Here is a 12,696-nt window from a genome sequence, read left to right on the forward strand (position 1 = left end):
TTACACAGTTTAATAAGAAGATAATAATAAGGAAGGACAAGGATAAGCAAGAAAAGAGGCAAGGATAATGAGATAATGAGAAAGGACAAGCATTGATCACTTCTGCAGCACAAATCAACAGATGAAACAACTCTCCATAAGGAAGGCATTCAAAAAGAAAAGCAAATCCAGTGGGTGAGACAAACAATCAGAAGCAAGAAACATAGATTAGATTTTGCATTGCTAGTACTCAGGAACAGTTTTCAGGTCTTTGAAGAGGAAACAGGCTCTGAGAATTCAGGAGACTGAAGAACAGAAGAAAAAAGGGTGTATTACTAAAGGGCAAAGATAAAGTGCTCACTACTACAAGAAACATATTCTATTTTATTCTGTTTTGATAAGTTGCCAACCTCGACTTTTGTTTCAAAAAGGACTCAGAGAAATTGGAAGAGGTTAAGAGAAGAACAGTGAGGATTAGAAGGGACCCCAAAACTATGAAAAAAGACTAAAGAAGCTGCGTATGTTTAGGTTTAAGAAAAAATGACTCAAAATAGAATATACAGGAACTCTTCAAATAGTGGAATGGATGTCACAAAAAAACAAAGACCTGAATGCAGGAAAAATACTATATATCGTACACACACACACACACACACACACACACACACACACACACACAGAAATAGAAGAAAACAATAGAATAGGAAAGATGTGTGTGTATATGTATGTATGTATGTATGTATGTATGTATGTATATACTGTATATAGTAATATATCATATCTTTATCATATATCATACATATTAATATAAAAGTTTTTAAAATAAAATAAAAACTAACAAACTAATACAGATTAAAGAAATAGAAAGATAGAGACAGAGACAAAAGTGCAGAAAGAAAAGGCAGAAATAGGAAAAAGAAACTCTAGATTTTCTCTGTGACAAATGCAGGTACAATTACAAAGGTTATCTCTTATTCTATGATTATAAAAAAGCTTATCTGTTTTTTCTAATTATCAAAACATGAGTTGTAAGTGCATGTTTTATTCTGTTTCATGCAAAAAAGTCTATAAGCGGTTTCCCATCAGCCATAAATGCAGATATTGTCTTTTTTTTTTTAAATCAGGGAAGTCAATTTAGCCATTTGTGCAAGTTCCAACATCTTCACCAGCCATTCTTTTATTGTGAGTAGTGTTGAACCTTACCACTTTTGAGCACGTAGTAATATCACTGCAGTTGTCATACCTAAAAATAAAATTCTATGGCTTTTTTCCCTAGCCATCTATCCATTCAACCCAAAAGAAAAGCCTTTGGTTTCAATTGTGACAGATAAATAACTTGAAATAGCTGAGAAAAATCTCCATCTAGACCTTGAGATGAGTTGTTACAAGAACAAATGGGGATGGGCTCTAAACACTATTAAGAATATAACACATAGAAAGTAGATAATTTCATCTAACCCAATCAGGGTTAAACTCAGCCAAATTCTAAAAATTAAATCTGACTAGATAGAGAAACAGAAGCCCACAACTACAAATATTATTGAGACCTTTGGAGGTGATTTCTTCTGTTTCCTCTTTTCTCCCAACTCAACAATTCATTTCCTAAATTTTAATTAATGGCTTAAAAATATTCACAATGTTTTTACTAAAGGAAGCAACACATGTCTTTGGCCACTAGGCTGTGCTAAAACATAACTCATCTGATAAAATATTTTGTTTTTTACACTGACTGAAGCAATTGTTGTTGTTGACTGAAGCAACTTGCAAATTCAAACATTTGCTGGTATTAAAGTGTTAGTTTTGAAACAGACAAGCTAAAAGTCATTCTTTAATTTTTTCAATGGAAAAAATAAAGAAAAAAAAAACCTGCTTCAGCATCAGGGCCTGGCAGTCTCCAAGTAGAATGGTTAGCTCCTAAGCTTTTCAAACCTGTCTTCTTGTTTACAGCCCAAAGAAAGTATTTTTCATCAATTTTTAAAAATTCTGTCATAAATTATGTATACAGTGACCTTTTCATTTTGCTTCATGTAGAACTGTTTGTTCTTTCTGAGGCAAAGATTCCCATTAAAGAATTATACTTAACTGTGGAAGATTTTAGTGTAAGACCATAGATATTTATATCCCTGACAATATTCTGTTTGCAGTTACTTTAGGCATGTCCAATATGATTCAATTTCCTCACTTCATTTTTAGAAAATCCGAAGCTGCTTCTCGAAGTTTTTTAAATTTTAGAAGCGGTTGTCAATGTATAATAGGAAGTAACATATTCATCCACCTAAATTCATATTATGGTATTTTATATACTAGCTAACAACATCATCTCCTCCTTTGGAATCATCTGTATCACATAAACAACAACGACAATTAGTTGTTTTACATATACTTGGAAAACAACGTGACAACAGAAAAGAGTTATGTGTGGTAAATCTGATCTGTACACAAGCACAATTGGAAATATGGAATATATATCACTAGAAATCACCATTTAAAATTCATGTTATTAACAAATCGCTTGCTTTTGATTGTACAATGAACCTTTTACTTATTTTGAAGCTACAAAGGTGACCTGGTTTAAATTAATCTTACTTTTATCTTACCATACTTAGACTGCTTCTCTATTTTTTTCTCTTCAGGTGTAGGCCATGCAATAAAAAATTATGTGGGCAGCTGAAAAGGAATTAGTGTTTATTCTTCAGAATAGGCACTCACCCACAATGCTTCATGTGTGGTGGTTTATCCATTCTCACTGCTAACTTTATCCTCAAATCAGAATCTTGGCTGTTTTTAGGGACTAACATTTTATGCAGCTCTGTTGACTTTGAGCTATTGGAAGTTGGATATAACACAACCTAGAAAAGATACAAAGAAATTGTTTATCAGTCTGACATGTTACAGTAAACTTTACTTGGAAGGTCTGGTCAACCCAGAAGCTGTCCATGCCACTTTTTTCTATTTCTTAAAAATTACACGGGGTCCAAAGAAAGTCACAAGCTTCCATCTCACTGCAACTCATAGCTTCAGCCAAGACAGGTTCATTTTCTCAAAAATAGGTCACATAAGAGTTCTGATTCTCCACTGGCTTACTTTAAAAACATAATGAGCATTGAAAGCGTAAAAACTTCAGTGAACCAAGAACTTATAATAAGCATGCTATTTAATATTCCCCATATTTGATGTGCTTTTGCTAACAATGAACATTAGAGAGCACTAAACTAAAACTTTTTTGAATGTTTTTTTTACTTCGGATTAAATGCTTTAGGAATAATTATCCTAAATAAATTAATACTACCATTATTCTAATCAATGCAGCTAATAGAACTATGCTAAAATAATATTTTAGACTTAGTTTAAAATAGCTGAGCTTCAGTTTCACTTATTAAGTTATTCTGTTGTAAATGAAAATAACTTGATTGAAATTTGATATCATTAGAAAAATAAAGATGTGCTATGTTTACACAATAATATTATAACACTGTGAACTGCATTGTGATATCCATCTTTTCTTGGCCGTTTCACAAGTATATCTCATAATCTGAAAGCTGTAGGAATTGCTAACTCAAACCAAGTTTTTTATCCACTTGATCTCACTGCAAATACACATTATTTTCCAGTGAATAATGTTAAACTGCATAGATTGGAACAAAATCAGAAAAACAAAAGCAGATAATAAACATGATTGCAGTATTTTTTCACATTAAACATGCCTTTTGTGTGAATGGTTCCTCTTATTATCTTAACACAAACAGTTCCATTCACTTGAAAGAAACTATTATCAACATAATAGCAAAATATCCTACTGTATCATTAAATGTATTCTTGGAACAATTTAAATGGTAAAAATAACTTCACTTTTCGGTGTCAAGAAACAGTACAAATTACCACAATGTTACATTTAGGCTCTGTATATTTTACTAACCTGCTTTATTTTAACAATATTAAATACCAAAACTGAATTTAAAAGAATACATTTTCATCCAATTTTTCTTGTAGACAGAATCTGTTTCAGATTTGAAGATTTATCAAAGCCCTTTATGCAGGGGTGAAATGCTCCCGGTTCGGACCGGCTTGGGCGAGTAGGTAGCGATGGCGGTGGGCAGTTTGGAAATCCCTGCCCCCGCCCCCCATGCCCAGCTGAGTCGCGCGATCATCAGAGCCTTTTTTTTCTTTTAAATGGCTCTGATGATCCCAGCTGAGTTGCCCTGCTAATCAGGCAACTCAGCTTGGATTGCCAGAGCCATGTAAAAGAAAAAAACTTTTTTCCTTTTAAATGGCTCTGCCTACTAATCGGTAGCAAAAATCCTCCCCCTCCCCCCCTCAGCTTGCTTACCTTAGCTGCTGGTTGCAACGCCTTGCTGTAATCCCTGCAATTGATTGCATCAGCAAGCAAATGAATCTCCCTGCCTGCAATCAAGCAGGCAGGGAGTTATGGACTTCAACTCCCAGAATTCCTCAGCCAGCAAAGCAAAGCTGGCTGAGGAATTCTGGGAGTTGAAGTCTACAAGTCTTAAAGTTGCCAAGGTTGGAGACCCCTGTTCTATTGGGTAAGTTTTTTTCCCCCTTTGGGAACTTTAAAAAAATAGTTAATTGGGGTTTTTTTTAGTTGTTCTTTTTTTAGACCTAGCCATTTAAAGTTTAGGAAGTTTTAAATTTAGCTGCTTTTATATAAAAATAAAAATAAATTAAAGTAAAATAATATTTGTGCAGCTTTCTGAGATTTAGTGTGTTTCTGTAATGTTTCACTCTAACTACACAATCACACAAAATCTCACAAAGCTGTATGTGGAATTTTGTGTGTGTAAAGTGTGAAAGTTGGTTTTTTGGCTTTTTGTGGCTGTGTGAGGTTCCTGCTTGTTGCAGGGGCCATTTTGGATCTAGCACAGCTACTTTTACATTGTGGGTGAGCCAGTTGTGTTGTGTTGTGTTGTGTTGTGTTGTGTATGTGTGTGTAAAGTGTGAAAGTTGGGTTTTGGGGCTTTTTGTGGCTGTGTGAGGTTCCTGCTGTGTGAGGTTGCAGGGGCCATTTTGTGTCTAGCACAGCTGCTTTTATATTGTGGGTGAGCCAGTTGTGTTGTGTTGTGTTTTGTAGGTTAAAAAAGGGCAAAGAAGTGACATTGACTTGGCCACGCCCACCTGACCACAAGCCACACCCTCCCAGTCACCTTACCACCAAGCCCTGCCCACTAATTAAGCCACGCCCACAGAACCGGTAGCAAAAAAATTTAGATTTCAGCCCTGCCTTTATGTCCTTCTAATACAGTGTTTCTCAACTTTGGCCGCTGGACGATGTGTGGACTTCAACTCCCAGAATTCTGGCTGGGGAATTCTGGGAATTGAAGTCCACACATCGTCCAGCGGCCAAGGTTGAGAAACACTGTTCTAATAGCTCAGCACTTTCAATTGCCCCAATCACTTGGGGTACAAATGACTAAGTTCTAAATTTTCAGTAAATAGTTGTGGCAAGTGTGTAATAATATACTAAGACACCACCACCCTTCTCTCTCGTTAGTTCTCTGTCAAGTACGTTGGAACAAAGGTAATTTATCTTATGACATTTTCCCAATTTGAATAGTTATTTTCAAACAATACTTTGAAAAAAAATCTCTGAAGTAGTCAGTCATTAAATCAAATCAAATCAAATCAAATCAAATCAAACCTTTATTGCCAATGCACAACATGTGTACAATTAAATTGAATGAGCCTCCCTTGGTGCAGCCCCCCCCCGAAACACAAAGTTAGGATAAGCAAAATTCCTTCTTCCTCACATTGCCCCTGAACCGGGGGTGAAATCCAGCAGGTTCTGACAGGTTCTGGAGAACTGGTAGCAGAAATTTTGAGCAGTTCAGAATACTAGTAGCGGAAATTTTGAGTAGTTCAGAGAACTGGCAAATGCCACCTCTGGCTGGTCCCAGAGTGGTGTGGGAATGGAGATTATGCAATATCCTTTCCCCAGGAGTCGGGAGGGAATGGAGATTTTGCAGTACCTTTCTCCTGCCACATCCACCAAGCCACACCCACCAAGACACATCACGCCCACCAAGACACGCCCACAGAACCGGTAGTAAAAAAAAAATTGGGTTTCACCACTGCCCTGAACTCTTCTCTGCTGACTACAAGCTATTCCACACTCCTGAATACATCTAACTTACAACTCTACATGGTGTACATTCAGCTTGTACTTTATTGGCAGTTTCAAACCTGATGAACACTATATGACTATACGTTTACCATATGCTAGTGAACAGAAAAACATCATCAGTTAAATGTGTGAGCTTCCAAAGTTTGTGGTTGGCCAAGGAAAACTAAAGGATGGACAAACTTGAAACATATTGAAAACTAAAAAAAAAAAAAACAAAAGCCAAGGAAATACATACCAACTTAAAGAATCCCAAGTTCTATGATGCAAGAGGCAGAGAAAGGATTATCAATTATTTTCTAAAAGATTAGCTTAGGCTGCTATTTGAACAACCTACATGAATCAGAACCAACCACTGAAACAGATGGTACCAGGACATGTTATTTCTTAGACGTGAGGGGATGAAATAAAGCTCTCTCAGGTTAAGGGGAAGAGGAGTGGTGAATCTTCACTCTCATATGGGAAAGAAATAGAACAAAAGCCTAATGAGTTGAAGACAAAGCAGCAATTTTATACCAACAAAAGAAAAACAATAATGATCATTGAAGAATGGGAAATTATTTAACTATGTTCACAAGGCATGCCAGCAAGCTATTTTAAGATTATCATTAGCATTTACAGAAAAGAACATCAGCAATATAAAGCATGCACACGCACGCTCACCCTCCAAATGCTAAATTATTTATTGGCTACTTAAGGATTTGACAAGCAGCTTAAAGAAATTAGAATTTATTTTTTTAACTGAATAATCAAAACTAATAAGACTAAGTTTTCTTTTTATTGAGATACTTTGTGCTCAAACAACCACAGCTGTTCCCATGCTGAATTCACTTCTGTGTTAAACATGTACATTAATTTTGAATTAATTTTAAATAACTGGATTTCCAAAAGCCAGAACAGGACAAGACATAGAGGAGGAAGAAGCTCTTTGATGGTACAAAATTTAGTAATCCTAATCCATCTCAAAAAGATATCTTCAGAAGGTAGTTTTCAAAACTGCTAAAATATTTTATCCAGACTTTGTCATGTTTAGAGGAAACTAATGAAAACAAAGAGTCACGTTAAGAATGCTTAATTGATGTTCCATTAAATTTAATGAGACTATTCTAAGCGTGATTAAGTCGGGAACCAATATATGGATCTGCCTGTAATAAGTAAACATTTTTATGGATATAAAATTTAAATATATGTGCATGACTGTTGTGGCCCGTCAGCGGCCTGTGCAGATTGTAGCTGATTCCGACAACGAGGAGGCTGGTGTGGTGCTGTGTCAGCAGCCTGTGCAGCTGGCGCTCGAGTCGGACAATGAGGAGGCTGGAGAAGATGTGGTGCCAGAAGCAGGGATTCAGCCAGGGCCTTCAGAACCTCCAGAAGCTCCTTTAAGTGAAAAGGATGAAGAGGAGGAGCCTCTTCTTAATGGACGGGCACGCAGAGTTGCCAAAAGGGGGAGTGGCTCCTCAGGAGGAGGTCTCCTCGAGAGTAAGGCTTGGGGCTAATTGGCCACTCCCTTAGCCTATTTAAGAAGGAACGCCGCTTGCAACAAGCTGTAGAGAACAACTTTAGTTCACTCCAGGGTGGATAAAAATCAATGATTTTTTTAAAAAAATAAAAAAAAAATCAGATTTTTTTGATTTAAATCGGATTTTTTTTTATTTAAATAGGATTTTTTTTTATTTTTATCGAATTCATTTTAATAAAAAACTTTTGGGGTAAAAATCTATCATAAGATAGTTTTCTATTTAAGATACATAAATAATTTAGTTTATTCAGCATGAAATGGAGCTTAGTTATGTAGCATGAGGCTGTATATTCTGCAACACTGGGACTATCGGTGAGTCAACAGTGGGTCAAAGGAGTAGCAGAGATGACAGTTGCTCTTTAAAAATTATGATTTAAATCGAGTTGATTTAAATCAAGCCTTTTTACTAGTGATTTAAATCATGATTTAAATTGTGATTTAAATCAACTTGATTTAAATCAAATCCACCCTGGTTCACTCTCCTTCGTATCTACAAAATTGCTTCTGGGCTTTCTGCCAACTCTAGTAAGACTGTGATTGCCTTATCTTAGAATTTTGGTAGGCTGTTAAGACAGTTTATTAACAGCCTTTAAATAATAAAGACTAAGCTATTTGAGTAAAATAAGCTTTGTATAGAGTTTGTGTGTGCTGCGTTCTTTGGGGTCCGTAGCTGGGGCAGAACAATGACAAAGCACGCTCTTGTATTTATATACAGTCTTTGCCAAATTAAATATCAAAGTTCTTCTCTCTCTCCCTACCATTCACATACAACTCAATATTGTTCTATTGTATTAATCTGTGAATGAATTGGATATTATTTATGCCTGGAAGCAAAAGTCTCATTCACTCACAGAGGCAAAAGTCACAATATTTTTTTAAAAAGACAAATATTACTTGTTTCTTTTGAATGCATATTTACTCCACACAATGAAAGTTTCTTTCAAACAACCTTCCTCTCACACTGGCATTACCTTCCTTTTAAAAAGCATATATCTACTAGAAAAAGTGTGTGAGTTAAATATGTATCTTAGAACGTATCTTAGAATGTAAGCCAAATACTGAGAACTCACATGATGGAGGGAGGGATAACAGATTAACACAGTTGGAAGAGACTGTGGAAGCTGTTCTGTCTCCGTCTCACACACGGACACAAACAGTCAGCCAGGAGTTAAACAAAACTTGCAGACAATAAATTCCTTTGATAACAGGATTGGCAGCAACCCAGTAGCTGCTTGCCAAGAACTTTACTCACAGAGAACCAAAACAAATACACAAAGCCACAGAATTGTCAAGTCCAGTCCGTATTAAATCCAAGGCAGGCAGATAATGTAATTTCAGAGATACAATGCGACTCGCTAGTTGTTTAGTTTTGTCCGTCACAGAGCCTGAATGGCCACCACACCCCCTTTTATCCCCTGTGGGGTGTGGTCCAGTGACTCAGCTTAATCTCTGGCATGCCTCCTTTTCTGCTGCGTGCGCTTGTCTCTCTGACGCTGGCATGGATCCAGCCAAGACTTATCTTCGTCACTGTCTGACTGCAACTGTTCAGAAATACCTGGCTCCTGGCCAATCTCTTCTCCTTCGGGAGACACCTGAGGCATTGCCAGAGAGGAGGGTCCTGGAGAGGGAGGCCTGGCCAACTTCTCTCCTTCGGAGTCTTCTCCCTCCGATAAGACGGGCTCGGGGGTTGGAGTCACAACAGAGGCCTTCTAGTCCAATTCCCTGATCAGACAAGAAACCCTACACCATTTTAGACAAATGGTTGTCCAATCTCTTCTTAAAAACCTCCAGTGCTAGAGCATTGGATGGATGAATGGAAGGAAGGACAAGGAAAGAAAGCACAATTATGATAGATTATAATGTGAATGGGCAAAACTCCTTCACTAGCCATGCCTTCTCCTGCTGCTCCAGAAGGAACTACAAATCCAAGAAGATCCCTTTTTCAGAGCACTATAACTAATTAAGAACAACCATTGGGTCAATGTTCCTGATATCTGAACATACAGTAGTTTAAACGTATGTGAACATGGCCAGATAACTCCATATATTTGTCCACACTTTCTCCTCTAGTTTCCCATTTTAGTTTATCTTTGTCTTTTTTGTTCTGGCCATATAGGTACATTTCCCTATATAACAGTGACTCTCATTTTATTTTCTATTAGTACCTTTGGTGCAAACTATGAGGTACAAAATCGTTCTTGAAAATAAAGATTATGGTTGCAGCTACTACTTTATTTTACTATATGATGAGCTTCAAAGTAATTAAAAAGTCCAATAAATAAGTAAACAAATATATGGGGGAGGTGGGAGGCATGGAGACTGCTGGGTATAATCAACCCATGTTGCATATACAGAAGGAAGAAGATGACTTCAAGGATATATTTTGGACAGAAATTTCTCCTTTTCCCGTTATAATTCTTCACTAGCACCTGACACCCATGATTCATATCTGATAAACCCGAGACAAGTAAAAACAGAAGAACAATCCTGCTGGATCAGGCCAAAGACACATGAAGTGCAGTATTCTTGGTCACAAATGGCAAGTTGGACTGGTGGACCACAGCCTCTTTCAGCATTGCTTCGGAGTAACCATACTGCCTTTGATTCAGGAAGTAATGAGCAGGCATCGGTGCCCACTTTTAAACAATCTAAATTGGTTGCCTTCCACAATTGAGCTATGTGCTATGAAACCACATATTTTTTTCCTCAATTCCAAAACTCCCTGTCTTCCCTGACTAGTTTTACACTGTGAGTGAAAGAAAAACATTTTTCTGTCAATGCTGTTTATGCCTTAAATGATTATACATACCTTTGTCAAGTCTCCTTTGCTTTCAAGCTGGAGCTATAATCTTTCCTCATAGGAGTCTAGCCCACCTCATAATTATGTTGGTCGTTCTGTTTCAAAACCTTCTATAATATCTTTCTAAAGGAATTCTGACCATAGCTATACATAATACTCCAAGTGTGGTTTCATCCTAGATTTGTATAATGGCATTATTATATCAGCAGTTCTATTTTCATTTCCCCTACAAATGTTTGCAAGCATAGAATTTTCTGGTTTTGTAGCAGCTACATATAGTTTGACATTTTCATCAAGCCATCTGCAATTATTTCTGATCAGTCTCTGTCAGAAAAGATGACATTAATGTCACTGTGGTGGGTTGGGGTTTTTTTGTGCCTTTGAATCGGTGTTGATTTCTAGTGACCTGCCTGGACAAGTCCCTGCAGTTTTCTTGGCAATGTCTTCAGAAGTTGTCATTGCTTTCTTTCTACAGCTGAGAGACAGTAATTGTCCCAATGCCACCAGGCTGACTACAGCTCACAGTCTTCCAGTTTCTAAGCGGTATCTTTAACCATTACACCAAACTGGCATTTTCCCTTTTACGTGAAGTGGTTGAAACTGCCCATCATTATCATTGCAGCTTTTTCAGATATCTAACTTCATTTGCCATTTTTTATGTTAATTTTAGCTTCTTTGGACTAAATGTCACTAGTACTAACTGTCTTTTGGGGGAGTATATAGACAAACACATTGACTCATTGAAAGAATTTGCTCCATATATAGATACTCTGTTATGATACTCTATGCCACTCTCAAATTACAGGACAATTTTACCCTCAATATACTCTTATCTGCAGAGCTTGTATAAGAGATAACTATGCATCGCATTTCTTACCTGCACTCTACCATATATTTTATTTCTTATTTGCATTCTAACATCAAGCACTCCAACTCTCCAATTTTTACTTAGATCTTCTTTCATTTGACAAACATACATAATATTACTGTTCTGTCCCCCCACCTCACATAGGCAGACACACGAGCAAAAGATGTCTACCAGTGATTTATTTTTACAAGCTGACCTGAATCCCTTTGGCAGATAAAAATTCTGGCAGCTACTTTCCGAATGCCTGCCAAATTTCTTATCACCTCTAGAAACAGGAGTCAGCGTATCTGTAGTCTGTTGCTGGGGCAACCAAGAGTTCAGAAGTCATTCACAAAGTTCAAGCCTTAATTCTGAAAAATATCCCATCCGAAGCTCACGATATGCAGTTTTTGTCCGTCACAGAGCCTGCAGAACAACCCCACCCACTTTTATCCCATGTGGGGCATGGCTCACTGACTCAGCAATCTCTAGCCCTTCCCCACCTCTTCCTTTGCTGAGCACGCCTCTCCCTCCGACGCTGCCTGGGATCAATCCAAGATTGATCTTCATCACTCCCTATTAGTGGGTGCCCCGACATGCTTTCCTCCTGGCCTTCAGCTGGAACCTGAGGCGTTGCCAGAAAGGAGGGTCCTGGAGAGGGAGGCCTTGTCAGTTCCTCCTCATCACTTTCAGAGTCATATTCCTCCATGAGGACAGGCTCGGGAGCCGGAGTCACAACAATTACCCTTGGATTTTCTTTTACCATTGGCACCATTTCCTAGATCTATCATTCTCTGAAAACCTTATCAAAAATGTTACCTTCCACTATGAGTGATTTTTATGTGCTGGATATTTGTTGCATTCTGCTGGCTTTTTTTGCAGTATCCATTTAAAAACTGCTTATCATCTTTTTGATGTTATGTTATGCACACTACTGGTTCAAGTGCAACCATCCTTCTTTGTGCAGACTAGGTTTGTCCCAACAGATATACAGTACTAGTACATCATAAATCTAAACCCCCTTTCCCAATAATATTTTCTCAATCATCCATTGAGATTTCTCAGCTAAACCTAATTGATTCTGTGTGTGGAAAATGGTATCATCATTAATGCCGAAAATGAGCCACAGCCAATGAACAGCTTTCCCAAGCACTATCTACATAACTATGTAGACAGTGTCTGCCACCTACATACTAGGCAGAAAATTCATTGTGTAGATGGCACCTCCATATCTCTATGTGTAAACCTCTAAAAAAGCGAATACCCCCTAGCTGATGTTCCAGGCTGAAATCATATGCTACCATCTTATCCTTGACTTTTGTTGCCAACTTCTCTGTTTTCCTAGCTAATTTTGTTCACCTATTTTGGCCCTATGAGAATGAAACTGCTGCCTAAGAATCAGGAGGTTATTGCAATGA

The 12,696-nt window shown here is 37.5% G+C and overlaps 1 protein-coding gene across 11 annotated transcripts in view; it reads right to left on the reverse strand.

Annotated features, from left to right (window-relative positions):
* Window positions 1-12,696, reverse strand: part of CADPS2 (calcium dependent secretion activator 2) — a 370,960-nt gene that overhangs the window by 188,274 nt on the left and 169,990 nt on the right. For all 11 annotated transcript variants that reach the window (XM_087874199.1, XM_034431095.3, XM_087874197.1 and 8 more), the window contains exon 8: window positions 2,689-2,828. In XM_087874199.1, coding sequence (XP_087730325.1) covers window positions 2,689-2,828 — 140 coding nt within the window. The remainder of the gene's footprint in view (window positions 1-2,688; window positions 2,829-12,696) is intronic.

This window comes from Pantherophis guttatus, chromosome 7 (genome assembly GCF_059756535.1).
Source record: "Pantherophis guttatus breed Tessera chromosome 7, ASM5975653v1, whole genome shotgun sequence".
NCBI lineage: Eukaryota > Metazoa > Chordata > Lepidosauria > Squamata > Colubridae > Pantherophis > Pantherophis guttatus.